This window comes from Dermacentor andersoni, chromosome 1 (assembly GCF_023375885.2).
Source record: "Dermacentor andersoni chromosome 1, qqDerAnde1_hic_scaffold, whole genome shotgun sequence".
NCBI classification, from domain to species: Eukaryota; Metazoa; Arthropoda; class Arachnida; order Ixodida; family Ixodidae; genus Dermacentor; species Dermacentor andersoni.
The window spans coordinates 219501271-219525681 of record NC_092814.1 but is presented as its reverse complement, the minus strand read 5'-3'; the positions used below and the strand labels follow the sequence as shown (position 1 = coordinate 219525681).

General features: G+C 44.6%; 1 protein-coding gene across 3 annotated transcripts in view; it reads right to left on the bottom strand.

Moving 5' to 3' along the window:
• alpha-Spec (alpha spectrin) overlaps positions 1-24411 on the bottom strand; it is a 185931-nt gene that overhangs the window by 69933 nt on the left and 91587 nt on the right. For all 3 annotated transcript variants that reach the window (XM_050195776.2, XM_050195775.3, XM_050195777.3), the window contains exons 20-23: positions 23107-23256; positions 19855-19947; positions 9561-9695; positions 7419-7679 (exon numbers count right to left, since the gene is read on the bottom strand). In XM_050195776.2, the coding sequence (XP_050051733.1) occupies positions 7419-7679; positions 9561-9695; positions 19855-19947; positions 23107-23256 (639 nt within the window). The remainder of the gene's footprint in view (positions 1-7418; positions 7680-9560; positions 9696-19854; positions 19948-23106; positions 23257-24411) is intronic.

Sequence of the window (24411 nt, the reverse complement as noted above, 5' to 3'; positions counted from 1 at the left end):
CGATCGTACGCGCCGCGACGGCAGCGGTCTTTCGACATGCCGCCAAAGACATGCCGCCAAACGGCGGGCCTCCTGCAATCTTTGTTGACTGCATGCCGCTAAACTGATGCAATGCATGTGAGCTCGCACGTACGTGCGAATCGCGCTGCAGCGCGAGCTCGTGCGCTGCTCGCCTGATGTAGCTTTTAATGACAGCGCTCGAACATCGATGTGCTGCAATCAATATTGCCTTGCTGCGCTGCCTCAACGTGCTGGCTTGAGATCAAGGATGAGCGCATTTAGCTCTCTTAACCTGTGCTGCTCGTAGAGTAGTAGTGAGTTGTCATCGAATGAGCCCGACCATTTGTGCTCATTTGCACACACTTCACCACTTCGCATCAGTCGAATTGTTAATTGTCGCTGTGGCCGGGTCTCGAATCTTGAATTACCAGCCATGCCTGCTGCTATGTCGGTCTGCTGTCGGTACTGTAGGTGCAAAAGACCGAAATTTTGAACGCAGATAATCAAGCAAGCTTCAAGACAGGCGAAGCAGTCAGCATGGCACGAAGTTTCGCTTACTCAGCGCGACGAACTGCAGCTATGCAGCGCGCCCGACGCTCCACTTCGTGAGGCCTTGAAGGAAAACGGTAGAATCTGATGTTGGGATTCAGGCCGTCTTGTTCATGGCAGCCCACGACGCAGAAGTGACGAAGGCGACGCTTTTTCGAGGCTGAGCTAGGCCTCTCCGGAACACCGTCACCGATTCCTTCTGCTTCCAGCATTACGTCTCACGGAGAGTCCGTTTTCGTTAAACTATAGGCTGTGGCGAGCTCGCAGCGTGGTTGGCGTGGTCTGTGAGAAGTGACAAGCCTTTTCGCACTCGCAACAGGGCATAAAAAAGTGCGAATCGACGCAAAACTCTGCCTAGAAACGTGCTTCGCCACAGCCAGGGCTCAATACGACCCAAGCTGGCACGACCCAGATGTCGTTTCCCGCACCGCCACCAGGCGCCGCTACTATACCTCAAACTCCAGCGCAAGACGCCCACAAGCTGGTACTTCATTCTATGACGCAAACTTCGACGCTCGTCGCAATGGACCCTGACACCGACAGATTGGCTCGCGATGGTGGGCTCAACTTCAGCGATTTGAGCACCGACGAGCGCGACCTGCTGCCGAGGGCTCGCACTGCCGGAGTCGTTGCGTACAACGACGGCGGCCTCGACACCGGCTCTCCGGAGCGGGAAAGCAACGAGGGCTTCCCACGACATCACATGGACGTGGCATTCTCGCTGCTTGTTCCAAATGAAAGTTTCGCGAGCCAGCAGAACCCTCACAGCAAGACGCGATAACGAAACTACTGAAACTCCAAAGCGTGCGCGGCGCAGAGTCGAGCGCGCAGAGTCGAGCGAAAACGAAACCTTTCGAACACCCATATTACTGAAGGGCAACGTCAAAATGTTATTTTTTCTTAGAATCGAATAGACGTAGACAAGTAGCATTTTTTTCCGTCTTATAATTGAATGAAATGATATTTTTAATACGAGTAGTTGAGTGTTAGTAACACAAATTATGAGGAGTGCTTTCGTCATCGGGCTAGTACCGGAATGTCGCTGGGGGGTCTCAAATTGTGTCATGCATTTACCTCAATTTCTTGGTTACTAAAGCTCTGTTCGCGATTATATTGACGCCTTAGACGTTCTAGAACATTGCTCTACCACTTTAACTTGAGTTTCTGGTAACCTTTCATCATCATCATCATCATCATCATCATCATCATCATCATCATCATCATCATCATCAGCCTGGTTACGCCCACTGCAGGGCAAAGGCCTCTCCCATACTTCTCCAACAACCCCGGTCATGTACTAATTGCGGCCATGCTGTCCCTGCAAACTTCTTAATCTCATTCGCCCACCTAACTTTCTGTCGCCCCCTGCTACGCTTCCCTTCCCTTGGGATCCAGTCCGTAACCCTTAATGACCATCGGTTATCTTCCCTCCTCATTACATGTCCTGCCCATGCCCATTTCTTTTTCTTGATTTCAACTAAGATGTCATTAACTCGCGTTTGTTCCCTCACCCAATCTGCTCTTTTCTTATCCCTTAACGTTACACCTATCATTCTTCTTTCCATAGCTCGTTGCGTCGTCCTCAATTTCAGCAGAACCCTTTTCGTAAGCCTCCAGGTTTCTGCCCCGTAGGTGAGTACTGGTAAGACACAGCTATTGTACACTTTTCTCTTGAGGGATAATGGCAACCTGCTGTTCATGATCTGAGAATGCCTGCCAAACGCACCCCAGCCCATTCTTATTCTTCTGATTATTTCCGTCTCATGATCCGGATCCGCCGTCACTACCTGCCCTAAGTAGATGTATTCCCTTACGACTTCCAGTGCCTCGCTGCCTATTGTAAATTGCTGTTCTCTTCCGAGACTGTTGAAAATTACTTTAGTTTTCTGCAGATTAATTTTTAGACCCACTCTTCTGCTTTGCCTCTCCAGGTCAGTGAGCATGCATTGCAATTGGTCCCCTAAGTTACTAAGCAAGGCAATATCATCAGCGAATCGCAAGTTACTAAGGTATTCTCCATTAATTTTTATCCCCAATACTTCCCAATCCAGGTCTCTGAATACCTCCTGCAAACACGCTGTGAATAGCATTGGAGAGATCGTATCTCCCTGCCTGACGCCTTTCTTTATTGGGATTTTGTTGCTTTCTTTATGGAGGACTACGGTGGCTGTGGAGCCGCTATAGATATCTTTCAGTATTTTTACATACGGCTCGTCTACACCCTGATTCCGTAATGCCTCCATGACTGCTGAGGTTTCGACAGAATCTCTAGAACAATCTGCCCACCATCCTTCAACAAATCTGCTGTTACCTGATCCTCCCCAGCTGCCTTCCCCCTTTGCATATCTCCCAAGGCTTTCTTTACTTCTTCCGGCGTTACCTTTGGGACTTCGAATTCCTGTAGACTATTTTTTCTTCCATTATCGTCGTGGGTGCCACCGGTACTGTATAAATCTCTATAGAACTCCTCAGCCACTTGAACTATCTCATCCATATTAGTAATGATATTGCCGGCTTTGTCTCTTAACGCATACATCTGATTCTTGCTAATTCCTAGTTTCTTCTTCACTGTTTTTAGGCTTCCGCCGTTCCTGAGAGCATGTTCAATTCTATCCATATTATACTTCCTTATGTCAGCTGTCTTACGCTTGTTGATTAACTTCGAAAGTTCTGCCAGTTCTATTCTAGCTGTAGGGTTAGAGGCTTTCATACATTGGCGTTTCTTGATCAGATCTTTCGTCTCCTGCGATAGCTTACTGGTATCCTGTCTAACGGAGTTACCATCGACTTCTGTTGCACACTCCTTAATGATGCCCACAAGATTGTCGTTCATTGCTTCAACCCTAAGGTCCTCTTCCTGAGTTAAAGCCGAATACCTGTTCTATAGCTTGGTCTGGGATTTCTCTATTTTCCCTCTTACCGCTAACTCATTGATCGGCTTCTTATGTACCAGTTTCTTCCGTTCCCTCCTCAGGTCTAGGCTAATTCAAGTTCTTACCATCCTGTGGTCACTGCAGCGCACCTTGCCGAGCACGTCCACATCTTGTATGATGCCAGGGTTAGCGCAGAGTATGAAGTCTATTTCACTTCTAGTCTCGCCGTTCGGGCTCCTCCACGTCCACTTTCGGCTATCCCGCTTGCGGAAGTATTCATTATCCTCATATTATTCTGTTCCGCAAACTCTACTAATAACTCCCCCCTGCTATTCCTAGTGCCTATGCCATATTCCCCCACTGCCTTGTCTCCAGCCTGCTTCTTGCCTACCTTGGCATTAAAGTCGCCCATTAGTATAGTGTATTTTGTTTTCACTCTACCCATCGCCGATTCCACGTCTTCATAGAAGCTTTCGACTTCCTGGTCATCATGACTGGATGTAGGGGCGTAGACCTGTACTATCTTCATTTTGTACCTCTTATTAAGTTTAACAACAAGACCTGCCACCCTCTCATTAATGCTATAGAATTCCTGTATGTTACCAGCTATATTCTTATTAATCAGGAATCCGACTCCTAGTTCTCTGCTTTCCGCTAAGCCCCGGTAGCACAGGACGTGCCCGCTTTTTAGCACTGTATATGCTTCTTTTGGCCTCCTAACTTCACTGAGCCCCATTATATCCCATTTACTGCCCTCTAATTCCTCCAATAGCACTGCTAGACTCGCCTCATTAGATAACGTTCTAGCGTTAAACGTTGCCAGGTTCATATTCCAATGGCGGCCTGTCCGGAGCCAGTGATTCTTAGCACCCTCTGCAGCGTCGCAGGTCTGACCGCCGCTGTGGTCAGTTGCTTCGCAGCTGCTGGGGACTGAGGGCCGGGGTTTGATTGTTGTGTTCATATAGGAGGTTGTGGCCAAGTACTGCACCAGGGTGGCCAATCCTGCTCTGGTGAGGGAGTGCGTTACCGGTTCTGGTCACCGGGATCAGGCCACACTCCAGGCCTGTTTGTGCAATTTTATCAACACGCGGAATTTTTTTTTTATCCGGTGGAAAATTGCCGGCACCGGGATTCGAACCACGGACCTCTTGCACGCGAGGCGGGTGTTCTACCTCTACGCCTTTAGTGTCCCTTTAACCTGCGCTTGTAATTCGAGCGGGTGATTCATTATTTCTAATGAAGAAACGTACCATGACTGACTGTACAATATATGAATAATTAATTGCTATGTAATTATGATGGCTGTCTATAAAGTGAACAGAGTTATTTTCATCCCACCTTGAGTTGCTTTCTATAGTCTCCAGCACCTTGGCATAAAATTACGTAAATTTCACACATTTATTGACAGTAGAACGTAATTCGTGACTGAAAAGGTTATCCAGTGAATTGAATTAAATAGGAAGCAAAACAAAAAAACATACCCAGACACATTATTGCTAATTTCACTATTTACCCAATTCTGAAAAGGCCCTGAATCAAATATGAACCCAGTTTTTATACGTTCACTGTAAATTACTAACATAGAAATGGCATTAGAGATCCTAATGACAATGTAGAAATGAAATGAGAGCTCCTAGATGAAGAGTATAATGCCCACCCCATTTTTTTAACAAGAAAAATCAAGGATGCCCTTAATTCTGAAAAAAAAAAAAAAAAACTGCAAAGCTTACATTCACAAAATGGAAATTTATTTACACCTAATGTCCATCATTGTCACCCTCTGACAGCATTTTACCACTGAATATGGATCACATGTCATCCTCTGTACCACGTGGATAGTCACATTTATTGGATGACCCCACAATTGCAAATGAGATCGTGGATTATGCCTACACTAACAATTTCGCTAGCCTGCCCTGCAATGCATGCAATTCTATGTAATGCCTAAAACATGTGATATGACTGTTTCCACTGGCTTATCCCATAAACTAAGCATCTTTTGGATTACTAAATTAAATTATGGGGTTTTACATGCCAAACCACTTTCTGATTATGAGGTATGCCGTAGTGGGGGACTCCGGAAATTTGGACCACCTGGGGTTCTTTAACGTGCACCTAAATCTAATAAGTACATGGATGTTTTCGCTTTTGACCCCCACTGAAATTGAGCTGCCGTGGCCAGGATTTGATAAGGCGACCTCCTTGTGCTTAGCAGCCCTACACCATAACCACTAAGCAACCACGGCAGGTTTTCTGGATTACTAGTAGCTTTTGTTATCAAAGAGAAAAAGTTGTGCATAACTGTTGCCATCCTACATGAGAACTTGTTCTGTTGCCACCTTTTCATGGCAATGGCAATGGCGCTGTCTCTGATGGTAGGCTGTTGGAAATGCAGTTTTGACTTCATATCCTACCACACCACACAGGGAAGCAGTACTGGACAAATTTTCTTGGAAGAAAGATTTGCATTAGTATCTGGTAAATACGGTAATCATTCATTGCGAGCTGCCATTTTCGCATGAAAACCTTCCCAGGGCAGACCGAAAATAGGTGTTTGAGCAAAAGAAAATGCGCCTTCCAGTCATTCCAGTGCATTTACTGTGCCCTAGCACCGCTATGATAGACACTGCAGATATTATGGTCACCATTTGAATCACATGCATCTGCGCCAACCAGTAAAGTTTGAATTTTCCAGTAAAGCCAATTTCACGATAGAAACAAACAAATGGCCAGCTGGGAAATTTGATGGGGATTAAATTAATAGAGAAATCAAATTTGGAGGATTTGGATAAGTTGATGTTTACTTCATTAAGAAAACAAGCTTTTTGCAGTAAAGAAACATTTAGTCACATAACTGCAAAGTACCAAACTTTTGAAAGTGTCTGTGAAGTTAATTTTGTGAATGTGAATAATTTTCTCTTTTTGTTTGCAAGAAAAGCTGGTGACAAACTTTCCATGATACTCCCTAAGAACCAAGATGTGCCACCAAATGCCTATGTTTCTCCAACTGCTTATGCTAGTGCAGGTGGCTAAGCTATGGTAATGCCAGAAGTATAAAGCAATGATTGTACAAAGCAATAGCTTTGTTTTTGTTTTTCTAGCCCCTTTCTGTCACTAAGTTATTCAATCCACATTAGAGAGTTTTAGAATAGGGGCCCCAAACGTTTTGGGGCCCCAAAGAAATAGCGTCGAAGCCACTGCGCATGCGCGAGACGCAAACTGCGTTTGGGTTTTGCGTTGGGAACGCTATTTCACCGATTTAGCGGGAGCTCAAATAGCGTTCCCAAAAGCTTTGCGTCAACAAACATGGCGGCACCCATCGAAGCGACGGCTCTAACCTAGCACCAAACTGGGTTCGATTCGCGGTAATGCGTGAAGTTCGCAAGCTAGGAGAAGTGACTGCAGTTATCGCTTTCTCTCAACTAGCGTGTGTTATGAAGATTGATTTATTAGACGCCGCTGATTCCGAATTTGAGTGTGGATTTTATGGCTCGTAGGCCTAACACGGCTAAGCTTGGCTGGTGAAGGCACGTCAAGTTGGTTTTGTTGCTCCAAACTAAGCACAACTAATTGTTTGCTGCTTGAAGAATAACCTCTAAATTGTAATTAAACGCGAATACACGCAAGTCAAAATTACTATTCATATCATAAGATGGTATATTTCATTTAATTATTTTTCATCGTTTTTCTTAGACGCCATAGTGGCGCTGTCAGCGCAAGACGCTATCTGCAAACGCAAAGCCCTATTCTAAAACTCTTCACTCCTGCGTGTCCCAACGCTAACACCCGCAAAGCTCTTTGGGGCCCCAAAATATTGGGGCCCCTATTCTAAAACTCTCTATTAAGTCTGTGACAACAGAGGCAACAACATATATGGCATCACAATGCAGGTCACCTATGTGGAACTGGCATCCTGCAAAAGAAAACAGCCAGAAATATCTGCAGCTTAAAGATAAAATCAGATGTTATCTCTGCACTAAGCCTCTAAAAAAATACCTTGTCCTTGATCCACTGGGCAAGCTCAGCAGCCTCTCGCACCAGCTGGTAGGCACGCAAGGATTCAGCCAGCTTGTCAACGCGACTGCGACCCAGGGCCATCAGGTTGCCATACTGCGCTTCAATCTGTGCTTGGCGTGCACCGATGCTGTTGCCTTCTGCCAGGTGCTGTTGGCTTGCCGACAAGCCAGCCTCGACCTTCTTCACATAGGCTGCTGGCACAAAGCCCTGCCGGTCATTCACCTCCACCTTCCACCAGTCCTGTATATAAGCAAGCCACTCCACATTTATCTGCACTGAATTTAGCAGGAACGCATGTGCTGGCTTTTTACAATAGTGCATTGGCACACATTTAAAACTGTCAGCATCACAAAACACAGCTGCCAAATATAGTTATGGTCCATAAGATGTGAAATGATATGAAGGAATGACAGGATCGAAATAGTGTATGCACTGAACATTAACATGCATGTATCAAATAATGTAAATAAGCTTTTTTTACCAGATCCAATTTTTTGTGGCAACGTGGTGATCTTTTTCGGCGTTTGAAGAAGGCCCGCAAAATATGAAATAAAACCACACGACTGAGCTCATGCACTATAGTATTGCAGCGCTCTCAAGCGTGCTTCGTGCGAAAGAACTGTGCGCGCGGACTGTGGCGAAGTTAGTGGCCGCGGCTCTAGGTATCGGCTTCACAGTGCGTCAGCACCTTTGGCGGTGGCACACGGAGAGGAAGTGCCATCGTGCCTGATAAGTGATAGGCTCGACACACAGTTGAGAGCGCTACAATACGAGAGTGCATGAGCACAGTCACATGGTTTTACTTCATATATCGCGGGCGTTCTTCAAACGCCAAAAAAGAACGCCATGCAGCATGTACGTTGCCACAAAAAATTGGATCGGCATGTTCTATTGGTAATAATACAGCTAGCTGGCATGGGTGTATAAAAGGTGCCATAAATGCCCTTGCGAGTTTGTGCTACTGTGTTGTTGTTCCTTTGTCCCGAGGACACATATGAGACCCCAGAAGCAGTGCAATGCGATAGCCACTAAGCCACTTCGGCAGGTAAGAATAGAAGGAATGAAGATGATTTGTCCTTTTGATATATGAATTTTCAATGCAATTAGGGTGTGAGATTAATCAAGAAAGCTCAATAAATTAATTAGATGCATTGAAGACAATGCAACAACCAAGAAAGAAATCTGCCAAATTCTTGAGCTCTGAACAAATGCTCAGCAAAAAACTACCAAAACATAGCTATTGTAAGGTCCTGCAGCATGTCTGCAGCTACTCCTGGCTTCTACAAGATCACTGCACTGGAATGTTTAAGTTAAATGGAAAAGGATTGGAAGGACATCGTGACATTATTTTGAGTAACTAACTACTCTCATCATTTAGTATTTTCCATGCTTTAAAGCAAGGAAAAAAAACATGAGTTTTGGGAGCAACGGTGGAGGCATCAGGGGCGTTATAGGCAGAGGACATGACCAAAAGCCTGATCTGTAATTGATGAATATAGATTCTGACTTGGAACTAGGCTCGCAAAGTGAAGGCATGAATGCCAATGTTCTCAAATGCTACCTCACATTTCATGCAAAAACCCCCGAAAAAGGAACAGAGAGAGAGGGGGGGGAACAAAGAAAAAGAAATTGTGCGGATAACGTGTTTTCAGCTGTCCTGACAGTTCAGATATGGTAACGAAAAAAATATGTATATTTGCAATCTGGGGTTTGAAGTGCCAAAACCAAAATTTGATTATGAGGCATGCTGTAGTGGGGGGGCACTTGATTAATTTAGACCACTTAGGTTTATTTACTAGGCATTCAATGCATGGTACACTGGCACTTTTTTCTGCATTTCACCCCCATCGAAATGCAGCCGCCACAGCCGGGATCAAGCCTGAAAACTCGAGCTCAGCAATGCAATGCCATAGCCACTGGGTTACCGTGGCAAATATAACGAAAAAGTTAATGTAGTTATATGCTGACTGCTTCCTACTGACTTGCACACATTTAATTCGACATTCCAGCCAGTCCCCAGCTGAAACTTATAATTAAATATAACTGAGATATACTACTAATAGCCCAAATTGCCTTGTAGTCTCCTGGTATTAAGCATTACACTGAATCAGACGTACTAACCTTGTTGTTGCTGTTCAGTAATGCCAGGACATCATTCTTCTTCATAGACACCTCACGGGGACTCTTCTCAGTGTAGTCGTACAAGGCCATGACAAACTCCTTTCCTGCTTGATCTACAATAGGGGCTTCTTGCTGCTGCAAGAGACCCCCCTCCCAAACATAAACTTGTTTTCCAACACATCATTCCCATGCTGGATAACCATTATTTTCATACTCAATACTTCCGGCTTCTGTAGGCACTAGCGCTAGAGTTCCCTCCAATTATTTTTATAGGAAACTATGTCTGGCCTGACCACAGATTCTCAATGTTGGTGGAAGCAACGCCACAGTGTAGCTCCCACTCTCAGCATTTCAGGTGGCACTGCTCGTGATGACCCGAAGTAGAGGTCACCATGAATGCAATGTGGAAAAAAAGAACTTGAAGCTTAGTGACAGACGCCATAGGTGGGACATGGTTACTGACGCTACCCCCAAAGAACAAATGAGTTGAGGGAGAATGGGATAAGTAAACATTGCACTCTTTGTATAGGAGATTTAAAAAAATTCCTTCTGTAAGATATTCCTTGACAGGTACAGCACTTATTTGAACATGTTTCTTGAATTTCAAAAAAGTGCTTCAGCCTTCAGGACCCCTTTAAGGTTGGTTTTGGTGGTAAGGAAATTCATGATTTTTATGGTACATCTTCAACAGAACATATTATACTTACACACATGATTGATTTGCTAGCATAAAGACTAAGTACAGTAGAACTGTGCTTAGTAACATCCTCACAATAATGTTTCAGTTCATTCATACATTTGTAACAATGAACATTCACAACATACAAAAGCAAGTCTCAAAGCACTAGGCTGTAAGAAGACCTCATGTGAAAAAATGTAAAGTGGAATAGAATGTAATGACAAAGCGAATGTAATAAAAAAAATGAAATAAATAAATAATCTGTCATTGACTACAGTCACTGACAGATTTTTTCAGATGCCCGATTTCTCGGACATCATGCCTGATAATTGGGATGCATATGTAACAATGAACATTCACAACATACAAAAGCAAGTCTCAAAGCACTAGGCTGTAAGAAGACCTCATGTGAAAAAATTTAAAGTGGAATAGAATGTAATGACAAAGCAAATGTAATAAAAAAAATGAAATAAATAAATAATCTGTCATTGACTACAGTCACTAACAGATTTTTTCAGATGCCCGATTTTTCGGACATCATGCCTGATAATTGGGATGCATTTGTGGCACTGCCACACACCCCATAGAGCCAATGTATAAGGACGCCTGAAATTTCTGGATGTTGAGACCCTTCACCATCCGTTTTTTTTTTTTCTTTTTGGACTTTTTGCCCTGACCACAGGTCAGAAGTGGCATTAATTGAAGCCACCACTGGTGCCATCTTGGTTATATCACAGCCTCAAACCAGCGCTCTTGCACACCGATCCGCTGGCAGCCATAGTAGTCGCTTTGTGCTGTCATTAGGCCTAGCTGTTCCGCCATTTGCTATCAAGCTTCCTGCTATTCGGTGCAGCGCTTTTCATTTTAAGAATTCAATACTGTCAGCAATGGCGCCGACTCCACCTTCGTCACCCATGCTGATGGCGTCGAAGCGCGGAAGGCATGGAAAGGGTCTATAGCATTGCAAAATGTCAGTTCCTGAAAGTCAGCTTCGCCGCAATACGGCGTTGTTAAGCAGTCAAGGTTACGAAATGTAGTGCGGTGAAGCATACCAAGATTGCAAAGGGGTCATTGTCATGGGATATGTTTTTTTTTTTTTCAGTTATAAATGTGTGCACCTGCTGTTTCTCTCCTGTCACCGTACGAGCACCGAGACACCTAAAACGTTGCACAATGCCTGTCCCCGAAAGTCAGTTTCACTGTAATATAGCTGTGTTACGTGGTCAAGCATGTGCAACATATTGTAGTGAAGCACACCAAGAGTGCAAAGGGACCACTGTCACGGGACATAAAACCTATTCCTTAACTATACATGCATGCACTCGCTGTCGCCTGTCACAGTATGAGCACAGAGACGCCTAATAATTGTACTGGCAGGCCTTCAGGGCTCTTCCGGACGTGGTTGTGGCCATTTGGCTCATGGGGGGCAGTTGAACGCATGCATTCATTTTTTTCAGACTGCTCGATTTTACGCACATTTTCGCAGTAGGTAGCCCGAAAAATCGGACTGACTGTAGATACTACAAGGGAGAAGAGCAGAAATATATTTGATGTTATGTATAACTATGCAGCACAAATTAACATTACAAAATGCAAATGAGTATCACTAAGTTGACTACAAAGTAACAAATAAATTAAGAATGATGAAATCTATGATAAGTGCCTAAGCTAGAGGATGATATTGTCCAAGAGAAAATAGAGTTGCAGAAAATCATAGCATCAAGAAAGGTATTTACTATAATTAGTAATTATGTTAAATATCCTTTTTGATGCCATGTGTGCAAATATCGAATATCCCCATATCAAATCGACTAGTGAACGTTCGACTAATTCAATGCGCGAATTGAATATCTACTATTCAATTTATCAAATATTTCACATATTCAGTTAAATAGATCCTCATAGATCCACATGTCGCATGTGCCGCAGAGCCCCTCGTGGTCGATGCTGCCCAAGCGAACGTTTCACTTCGTTTTCACTGCAGAGACCACCGAACGCACTGCTGATGGATAGCCCTGGCTGACGCTGTAGTGGACTGTCATTGCGAGCGCTCCCCGACGTCGGCCTGACGCGGGAATAGCACACACAACGCCTGGCACCACTTCGGCCGGGGCCGTTAGAAGGTTCGTCTGGGTTGACATCAAAATGATAACGCGACACGAACAGAGGGAACGGCAACATTAGCAGCGCATATTTTGTAAAGCCAAGAACGGCCAAATTACAGCCAATAGGCATGCAGATCATGTTGGATATGCAGCGAAGAATTTCACGGCGCTTCAACAGCCGTCAATCTGACCCACACTCGTGACCTCGGGACCAATCGCATAATGAGTCATCTGTATAAACATACTAGCGACAAGCATTCCACGTTGGCTTGCGGCCCGTTACCACGTTGGTCCGTGGCATATTTCTGTCATGGCCACACTGCCTAGGCCATTACAGTAAAACCTCGTTAAACCTTTACCCGCTTAAGGGGGGATACTGCTATTGAAACAATGTGTCATCTTCTTTTTCATCAATATTGATACATGCATATTGCGTGTTTCTTGTGGCCGATGCCCGTGGGCGCTCAGACGAAGACGACGAATGCTCTCTGGCTGTCGGCTGAACTGGCCAGTGCTGCAGTTACCTTTTGTAAATATACTTTGTAAATAGTCTCCAGTCTTAATCCTTTGTTCGCGTAACATTTTGGTGGCGGGTGTCGTTTCCCGTCCTCATCATGGAGCTCCGCAGCGGCCGCACTGTCCTGCTTTCCGCCATGGCTCCCGGTGACGACACCTCGTCTCCTACTCCTGCGACCCCGACAACAATGTACGTTACCGTTACCAATCCCCGCGATCCTGGCATATTCTCTGGCCAAGATAATGTCGACATTGAGGACTGGCTCAACCTGTATGAGCGTGTTAGCCAAAACAACTGATGGGACCCTACCATTATGCTAGCCGATGTCCTATTATACTTGGACGGAACTCCTTGTGTCTGGTTCCAGACACACAAGGACGAGATCTCTAGCTGGGATGCTTTCAAGGAGAAGCTCGTCAACCTCATTGGAAATCCCACGGGTCGACAGCTGGCTGCGTTCATCACTCCTGATGGTCCATATCAATTCAAAGTTATGCCATTAGGTGTATGCAACACCCCAGCAACGTTCGAACGAATGATGGATTCTTTCCTTCAAAGGTGCAAATGGTCAACATGCCTCTGCTACCTAGATGACGTTCTCGTATTTTTGCCTACATTTGAGACACCTTGAGCGCTTATCAGCTGTTCTTCAAGTCTTCCGTGAGGCTGGGGTCCAATTAAATTCCTTGAAGTGTCACTTCGGTCATTGGCAGATTACAGTGCTGGGCCACCGCGTCGATGCTTCCGGTGTTCAACCAGACCCGGAGAAAATATGTGCTGTCACGTCTTTTCCTGTAGCTCAGCCTGTCAAAGACGTCCGAAGTTTTGTAGGACTCTGCTCCTACTTCCGATGCTTCGTTAAAGACTTCGCAGCGACTGCCCGACCTCTTACTGATCTTCTGAAGGACATGCCGTTTATGTGGGGCCCCGCTCAAACTGTCGCGTTTACCCACCTCACCAACATTCTCACCACGCCACCTATATACTGGCCCACTTTGACCCGTCCTCTCCTACAGAGGTGCGTACCAATGCCAGTGGTCACGGTATCCGAGCCATCTTAGCCCAGCGCCAACAGGGTCAAGATCGCGTTATCGCATATGCTAGCTGCCTCCTCACAGCAGCGGAGCACAACTATTTGATTACAGATCGTGAATGCCTGGCTCTCGTCTGGGCAGTTTCCAAATTCCACCCGTACTTATAGGGCACACACTTCTCTGTAATCATGGAGCACCACGCGCTCTGCTGGTTTTCCTCACTCAAGGATCCTACCGGCCAGCTTGGTCGCTGGGCTCCGCTGCTGTAAGAATATTCCTATACAGTAGTGCACAAGTCGGGCTGATTACATCAACACGCAGACTGTTTATCACGCTATCCAGTGGACGAACCACCCGGCGACCCTGACCTCAATACCGACGCTTGCGTTTTCTCCGTTCCTCAGCTGCTACACGTTGCCAACGAGCAACGCCATGACACCACTTTGTGCGCCATCATTGATGGCTTGGAATCTTCGCCTTCCGATTCGTCCCTTCACCTGTTTGTTCTCCGGGATGGTGTATTATATCGCCACAATGTGCACCCCATGCTCCTGCCCTACTCCTCGTCACTCCTAAGCACCTCCGGTCAGCTGTTCTCCAAGAACTTCACGATTTACAAACGGCAGGTCACCTTGGTCTCTCCCACACCTACAACCGAATCTGCCGATGCTTCTTTTAGCCAGGCTTGCTGCTCCGTCCAGAAATACGTTGCGGCGTGCGAAAAATGCCAGCGCCGAAAAACACTAGACGCTCCCTGCCGGGTGCCTTCAACCGCTTGACATTCCTTCAGAGCCGTTCTTTCCCGTTGGCTTGGACTTACTAGGCCCTTTCCCGCTATCCATGTCTGGCAACAAGTGGGTCGCTGTGGCGACAGATTATGCCACGCGCTACGCCATCACCAGAGAGCTTCCAACAAGCTGCGCCACAGATGTCGCCGATTGTCTTCTACGCGATGCGATTCTGCAGCATGGTGCTCCACACCAACTGCTCACAGACCGTCGTTGGACATTTCTTAAGTCATAGCCAACATCCTGCTCCACCAAGCACAAGCTGACTACGTCTTACCATCCACAAACTAATGGTCTCACTGATCTGAATCGCACCCTAACAGACATGCTTGCAAAGTATGTCTCGTCCGACAATGCTGATTGGGACCTTGCCCTACATTATATAACTTTTGCATATAATTCTTCACTTCACAACACTGCCGGTTATTCCCCGTTCTTTCTGCTGTTTGGCCGAGAGCCCACATTGACACTGGACGCATCCCTTCCATCCACCGCAGCAGAGACCAGCGAGTATTCACTTTATGCCATCACCAGGGCAGCCCAAGCACACGAAATTGCGCGCGCTCACCTCCTGACCTCTCAAGACAAGCAACTGCGGTTGTACGATCGCCAACAAGACACATCCCCTTTTCGCCTGGATCTCTGGTACTCCTGTGGTACCCGACTCATCACGTTGGCCGATCAGAAAAACTCTTGTCTCGGTACACAGGCCCATATCGCGTGCTGCAGGCCGCGACTCCAGTTATCTATGAAATCACCCCAGTCAGTACCAGTGCCTCATCTGCCCCAAATTCCACTGACGTTGTGCATGTCGCACGCCTCAAGCCATATTACTCTCGTGTTATCACCAATATTTAGACGCCCCGGGACGGCGCTTATGCCACCGGGGGTAATGATACATGCATATTGCATGTTTCTTGTGGCCAATGTACGTGGGAGCCCCGATGAAGACGACAAACACTCTCTGGCTCTCGAGCTGTCAGCTGAACTGGCAGCGCTGCAGTTACCTTTTGCAAGTATACTTTGTAAATAGCCTCCAGTCTGAATTCTTTGTTCGCGTAACAATATTAATGAAACTTTCCAGGCTTCTTAAGATTTCTGAGCCGATTTCAAATATGTAATTAGCTTTGTTGTAGGTCAATTAATTTCTACAATAAATAACATTTCACTTCCATTGTTTAAGACCACAATGGAAGATAAATGGCACAATAAAAATTTATTTGTAAGAATTGTTTAGATAGCATAAATGCTAAGGAATGAAAGATAGCAAGCACATTTTTTATTTAACCCTTAATAGATATTTTACAGCCTATTGAATACAAGCCCACAATATATGGCAACCATGTGGCAGAAACTGTAGCAAAATAATTTCCAAAGTGACAACCAAAAAATTTGCTTGCTATACTGCATAGAGTATACGTTAGGCTCCGTTCTACAAAAATATTTTTAGTTCTATCTGTTCTTGGTGTTAAGATATCGAGGCCTGGATATTACACGGAGTCCAAAATTTGTGTTTTAAGTACAAAAAACAAACAGCATTAAATATAAGCGAACATGGCATCCAGAATAACCATTTTTGATACTCGCTCTAGACACATGAAACTTTCAGGACACATCCAATCTTGCGTGCTGCCTATAGATATATAATTACATTTTTTCTGAGGTCAATAACAAAAAAGTAGTTACAATTCTTCCTGTGTTATAAAATTGGGATGCGAGTTGCAAAAAATGTACTGCAACAACATAGCTAAAATGAAGCAGGTATGTTCCTGGATGTTCAAATACTGCAAGTTAGTACTTGGATGTTTGTACCTGTACTTTAGCCAAAGTTATGGAATTCTAAAGTTGCAGCTTTAAGAATGTTAATTCTTGTTGGTGATTTCTACAGGATTTCAAACTATTTAAGTGCTAAGACATTATGTCACACTTATTGTACACTCTCCGATTCACCTGCATTCAGAAAAAAAAAAAAAAATGACGAGAATTGAATGAGTAGAAAGAACACAGTGCTGATCTCAAAATTTTAGACGTTAAAAAAGCTATACTTGAGAAAAAAAAAAAAAAAGGGGGAAAATATAAATTTGAAGCTTCAAAACCGGAAAATAATAATTACAATATAATTAAAAATGTGAAATTATTCCGCTGATGTAGACATTAGGCACAGCACACATAGAGGCTCGTAACAATCTGGAATGCACCAACACAAACCCGCGTATGTGCGAGAGGCACAGGAATAGGCATTGGCACATCGTCTGCAGTCTCTAAAGTAAACCTACATGCGGGGACTGAGGAAAATGGTTAGCTTCGCTGCTGCATTATTGCCAATGCGGTATGAGATTGCGCAACGCAGTGACTTATCTCCGGCGCGATCTTGTCGGCTTGTCTGAACCTTGGGATAACCGCCTCCCCTTTCTTGCTGTAGGAAGTAGAGACTGCTTGCGCTTTGCCTTTCGTGGACGTGTATACAGTTTCAAACTTTTCTTTTTTTAGAGGGTTGATTTGCTGCTTACATTCACAATACGATGAACAAATAAACAGCATATCAGAGGTTTTCAAAGCGAACCACTGCCAGGCCTAGCAGACGAGCTCGTCTGCTAGGCCTGGTTGCCATAGCAACAGCCAATCAGAAGGCGCCTCTCAGTGCGCTGGCGCGCTGAGCTAATAGGAGGGACATGTGCATCGCGAGCTTCGTCAGACTGGCCCATAATTGTTTTACATTTGCGCTTTTTCTACGCAGCCATTGTCTGTGAGGATGCAGGGAACTGAGAGGCGGAACTTTGAGCTTTCGAACGATACAGAGATGGCGGCGCTCAGCGGCGAAAAAGACGAAAAATAACGTCATGAACTCCGGTGTTTCCGAGAGATTGAGGTCGCTTCTCACCGTGCACACTGACAAAATTTTTTTCGGACACTTAGAGTGCGTTTTTAGGCAAAGCGTTTTGATACAGTGTAGATTAGGCATTACTGATGCCAAAACAAGTAGTTCCCAAAAATAGACTTCTTTTGTGCGATTTTTGGTTTTTAAGACTCGTGTCCCCCCTTAAACAGCAGTTTCATTTTAAAAGTAGTAAAGTCAAATCCCCGACTCAGCGGGCATTGAACATGTGTTTTGTATCCGCATAAACCGTACCACCTTATTGCGTTAGTATTGGTTAACACTTAGTGCTTCCACTTTTTGTAGCGGAATCATGGCAGTACGTTGGCCCGACAGAACAACGAGCCTCAGATATCGGAACGGCCTCCAAGTGCAAACGGAGAGGGTGCTTGGAAGGGTGAAGCAGCATCAACATTTTGGTGCCGTGCCAGAGTCAGAGCGTTGTGGCCAGTGTTGTGGTGTTGTGCAAGCTAGGACAAAAACTAGGTGCTCAGCATAAAAGAAAAATTAGACATCGTTAGTGTTAGTGAACGTGGCACGAAGTCTGTGCTGGCATGCCAGAGGGATCTACTGGTGACTACGGCGTGTGGCATTTGGAACGCGAAGGAGAAGTTGCTCGTCAATGCTGCTGCGACCGCGAAAATACGTCAGCTACGAGGTTCTACTTTTCGCCATCGTTGCCTCTGTTATTGCCAAAGTGTCACCTAACGAAAGTGATAAGGATGACAAGGAAAGCGACAGCATGAGCGATTTAGGCCAGTCAATGGCAGATGCTGTGCGTTACGTCAGTCTCATGTGGGTGTTTGCCAAGAAGAGGGAGCTGGCGGAAAAGCTGGCTCGTAGCTTGAGCGAGTTTGAGGCCGCCGTCATTGTTGCTAGCCTGCCGCGGCATCAAACGAAAATAACTTACTTTTGTCACGCGAAGTGAACAAATACTGCATGTTTTCTGCCCTTTGCTTGTTTGTTTGTACTTGTTTGTACTGCTTGTTTTCTGCTCGACATGCAAAGTGGCAAGAAGACGCCGACCTTTGTAAACACGAGGCCAAATCTAAACGAAAGAAGCGACACCATCACCTTGTTTGGCAATGGAGTAAATAAAGTGATTGTGATGATTCTAAATGTGTGTGTTTCCACTAAAGAATTGAGGAGGCCACAACACTTCCAGATGCTACTGTGAAAGCACTAAAGGGAACACATTGGGGGACCACATGGGGGACTACTTTGGGAAACTACATTAGGAAACAAAAGTGAATCAATAGTTTCTCAATGTGTTCCCTTTAGTGCTTTCGCAGTAGCCCCCCACCCCCCCCCCTTTTTTTGTAGCTTTGAGCAACACACCACAAAACTAGCTTTGGATTTACACGGCGGGCACGATAGTGTCATGGCCCGGTTGCATGCATTGGCACAGACGGTGGGTAAACATGAACTGGGAGGAGGCGGGGGGTGCCATGTGAACTTGACGTGACCCTGCAGATTGTAAAATCTCTGACCGGTGGCAAATCCGGTTTTCTGAAATGGTGCGGATGGGTGCCTGCTCTTTGCTGTCAGTGCCGGCAATGTGAGTCACGTGACGCGCGATACTTTAGTCTGTGGTGCAGATTGGCCTTACGTTAACCCACCTGCCGTAAAGTTGTGATAGCCCTTCTGAATTTTGGAGAAAAAAATTGGGAAGCAATACTTTGTATGCAATAAATAAGATTGCTGCAAAACACAAATCCACTATTAAACAGAACCTCATTGGTATACAGTACAACGGAGCATCGCTAATTCATTAGTTTAATCTATTGAACAGAAATTCTATAGATAAAACAAAACATTGTCCAGACCTTCATATACTATAACTAAGCTTTAAACAGTTCTGGCATACTTATTTGGTGTTCCCTTAAGCAAGATTAGACCGTGCTGTATGTATTGATTTCTATGAACCTGTGTCACTGATAGCTTGCTAGATTCTTGTTATGCAATAGTAGGAGACTTCCGAGCAGGTGCAGCACCATATTTTCTTCGCCAAAATTTTTTGCAAGCATTAAATATTGCTGAACATCGGATTGAATATAAAAAATTCTCGCATTTGTTTCTTGATTTGATTCGAAATCTACTATTCGGTATTTGCACACCCCTAATAATTACCACTTAAAGCACTGTAAGGATACCAACAAAGCATGTTTTCTGAACTACTACATCTTATTCCTGTGGCCTTCAGTCAAACACAGGGACATTGTATTTAACAAAAAAAAAAATAGGATCAACATTAATCCCATGAGATTAATATATTAAAGATCAGCCATGTTCTTACCCTGCACAGCTGAGCCTGTTCTTTCAAGGCCTCCACCGAGTTGCCAAATGCATCCAAGTCAGCCATCAAGGCCTCATGCTTTTTCAGAAGGGCCTGAGAGAAAAAAAAGGACAAGGAACAAACAAACAAAAAATCAACTATCTTTAAACACCAGCATACCCATCAACCTGCGAACATCCAAATTCTTAAAACCTACCACATACACAACACAAAGATGAGGCTGGGCAAATAGAGAGCATTAAGAAAACTGTGCAGAAACCATTCACGATAATTGTCAATGTCAGCGAATGACTGAACGCTTTTAGAAAGCTATTCACTTTATTAAAGGAATGATGCACTTGAAGGTATATTCTTGTTGCAGTGAGGACATTTAGGAAGTATCTGTTGTCCCATTGCACAATTCTGTATAGAACAGAACTGTTAGCCAGTACATTTGTAGTGGTTCCAGAGCCCTCTCCTGCACCAAACACAGGGGGAGAGGGCGGTGGAACAAGAGAAGCGCAATAATTTCCGAGCGCTCCACCACAACATCTAAACCTTCATAGGTCACAAAACTATCCTGATGAGACTGTGTACCAACAAGTGCAGAGAAACAGCTGTTCGCTTATATGCACAACAATGTTACCAAGGCACGCCCTCAAAGGACCAAAGCTTTACTTTCCCACAGTCACCCATTGGCTATATTTACGTCTATTGGAATAGCCCTGAATGTTTAATAAAATTTGACTAAATATTTATTTTGTCGTTGCGAATTCCATATCTACAACTCGTAAGTTTGTCAGAACTATGTTAGCATCAATGGTTCTCTAAAGGGGCCTTGAACCACCTCTCGAACTTGGTTAAAGAAGAGCCTGTGGATAGCAACCCGCTGCTGTTAACATCTCAGCCAAGTTTTGCAGTTGTGCGTGGCACGTGGCATTCACAAGCGGAGCACAAGGTCACTTTTTTTCAAACAATCTCTATTCAACAAAAGCCTGCTCCTCACTCTTTTCTGGATGCTTTATTTCATAATACAGCAGATCCCCATGAGAGACTGCTATTGGCCAATAGCTGAGGTCAATTAAGAAGGGTGTTTTGACCAGTATGCTTCTTCCTACTGTTAATGTGTATATTTATTGACTAAGTTTAATAAACAGGCTGAAGTAAGCGAAAATCTGTTTTCATATTTTGATAAGAATTACATACTTCTGGAAGAAACCAACTATTGTCTGCTCACACTCGGCCACAGCCGCCTAGGTAGGAATTAAACTGGCCACCCTGCTTATCGATGTCATAGACGTTGGGTCTGGAGCATTTAGACTAGTTTGAACATACAACTAGCCTCAAACCATGCGAAACTTAAGGTCAGAACACATGCATGCTTGCCAGCGCATGCTCGCTATTGGCCACTCTTTGTTAGATGACTTGGCAGACTTTGCTTAATAATGAGCTATTGACAGTGCTTCAAAATTTGCAAGTTGGATGTGGCTGGCTAGTCAAGCTGGTGCAGGTCAAAGCAGGCCCACACCATGAAGCACGGCCACACTGGAGCATACAAGTGCGAGCACCCGCTGAAGCCCTGTTGTGCACAAAGCAAATGCTGCGCATATACACTACAGTTGCATGTAGCTGTGGTCTGCTATGTAGAATAGATAGCGCGGCTTGTGCGAGGTGCCGCGACGAGTCCGCTGGCTAAGTGCACTACGGCTCGGTGAGGACAACTGCGGTTGGTGCCTCGTAGGCACCAAAAACAGAAATGGTCGCACCCACGTGAACACCCAAAATCAAATTTGAACTGTGCGCCACAGTGATGTTCTGTAGGAGAAGCGTTGTGGACATGCCCTGCTCCACCATAGCCTTCGCAGTGCAAGGCATATATAAGAGCAGAAGAACCGCATAGGGGATGTTTGATTGCCAATAACGCCATTTCTGCTGAATACAATGAACTAATTTTTCTGGAAAGTATTTCTGAAATAGCCCAAATTACCTTCAAATGCATTTTCCCTCTTCGATAAGAAGAGGTTCAGGGCCCCTTTAATCTTATATATTTACTGCTGGCTATGAACACACCCCAAAACTGTTTCATGAGAGCCTGCGCCCTTTGCATCGGCAGTGAAATTCTTACCGCCAACCACAAAGACTAAATAGCCAAAGAAAGCTATTCGCTGTAAAAAGTCAGTGTGCCCTGAACGCAAAGCGAGATATGAACGCACTTTATAAATGCTCATTTACCTTTAGGAGCAGGACGGAAGCAGAAGTCAACTTAGAACACCAGAAACTGAGATGCAACACCCTCTCACTTCCCTTTCATCCCTCAAATAACTTGAGGTAACTGCACCGACGTCAGAGGGGCATGCGAGGCCAGCAATGCAACAATAGTGAGCCGTGCCGGGTACGTGGCACAAAGGTGGGTGTGCCAAAGGTGTGGGGCATGCAGTCCAATGTGGTGGCTCACATTTCTTTCCAAGGATTTTGCTTTTTTTTTTCTGCCACACAAACCGAGTAGCCAGATTTAATTGTTATTACCCATAATGTAGCATGGGAGCATTGTAGTAAACAGTTTATTTTACCCTAAGACACACAAAAAGTTGAGTGTGCATAGACTGCTCATTGTTGTATCCAATATATTGTTAGAACTGGTATCATTATAAGAGGGTCGTTCGACTATACTGGCTTAAATTACCACCTAGGTATGCACACTGTGCTTTATAGAAATTCAGAGAAAAACATAGCTGTGTACAAAAAAAAAAAAAAAAAAAAAATGCAAATTGTACTCTGCAGATTGTAGTGAAAACTACTCTTTCAGGCTATGTTAAAAAAACAAAAAGAAACAGCCATCATAAGAGTGAGGTTGAAAACCAGAGATGACACTTTCCTACAACTTGAAAGGGAAAAATTATCATCCAACTGACAGTAGCATGAAGCTACAAAGTAAACATATATATACGTCTCTCTTTCGCACTTCTAGTTTGGGAATTGAACCTGAGACCAAAGCCTATTCGGGTTGCTCAATCTACCACCTGCGCTAACCAGTAGGCCAGCAGATGGCGAAGCGAGGTCAAATTAATCGACAACTCAAAGTGCAGGAACACTGAGTCTTTCCCTTTGGTCCCTGGAGTTCGTCCCTGGAGAAGGACAAAAATCCTTCAACTGAAGCTTTTGAAGAATCTCATATGGGTTACCTTTGTAGTTTCCCGCTACTCTAAGGTGTATGACAATTTTTCCCGTTTGCGAAAGCAAACACAAGGACAGTGTTTACAAACAGAAGCAGACCTCAGCTGAATCTTCATCCTTGCCATAGTCCTGGCTGCCAACAATGGGCTCTTTCTCTTTCATCCATGACTCTGCTTCGTTGGCATCGGCAAAATATTGGTGAGCCTGGAGTGAGTCTTCCAGATCCCGTTTCCGTTGCAAGGCCTTGTCCTGCAAAAGAACAAAAGAGACAATGCAACATAGGCAATTGGAACATTTTTACAACGGTATCAAAAGCACTAACGTCACGCATTTTGGACTCTGCATGATGCACATGAAAATGCAAAAGGTAGCTTACAGATCAATCACATGTAGAATGAGTACCTATCTGCAAGTGGCAGACCAAAATAAGTCCAGAAAATGGCTTCCATGCAATCAAATGCTGGATGAGGAAAAGAAGAAAGGTACTCTAAGCAAGCCACTGTGCACCAGCTTCAAGCAGGGTGGTAATTCAGAGATGTCGCGATTAGAATTGAAATACAGCCAATTTTTGTTACGAAAGTGAAAAATTCAGCACTAAACCCAGGACAACCCACAAAGAAGAGACGAGACAAGCGCAAGAGATGAGACAGCGCCAGTGCTTGTCTCATCTCTTCTTTGTGGGTTGTCCTGGGTTTTGCACTGAATTTTTTACCTTCAAATTACCACGTACCAACCAGCCACAACCGAAGTTTTATCGATTTCCGTTAATTCGAACCTGACGGAACCTATGAAATTATTCGAATTATCTGGCGGGTCGAATTAAACAAGATGTAGAAAAAATATCAAAATACACCACTGATTCCTTCCAGTATTTGCCTGATTTAACGTGCCCCTCAATCAAATGCGCACTCACTGTATGTGTCCAAAGTAGAGAACTAATGTAGATGTGACACTGAAGCTAGCTCCTCAACAGAGGAGCTTCAACATAGGCAAGGGCTAATACGTGTTGCACAGTGGCAGCTGGTTTCTTAAGTCAGCTTCACCGCAATACAGCCATGTTATTCAGCAAAGCATATGAACGTCACAAATGTGGTTTTCAATTAAATTTTTGCATGAAAAAAAAAAAAAAAACAAAAAAATGTGCTCATTAGAAACAGATAAATACCGTCATCAGACATTGTAAGCTACCGTTATTGTTTGCAGATGCTCCTAGGGCAGGCCAAAAATAGACGTTTTTGACATGAGATGGTATGTGTTCAATGCATTCACTGTCCTGTAAGCTGTGTCAAGACAGACGCTATGGTCTGTCTATAGTGGCCCTTTGTCAAGACATAGGGTCACTATGGGGTCAGGTGCATGCATACTGACTGGTCAAGTACGAATTACTCGGCAAAAGCTAATTAG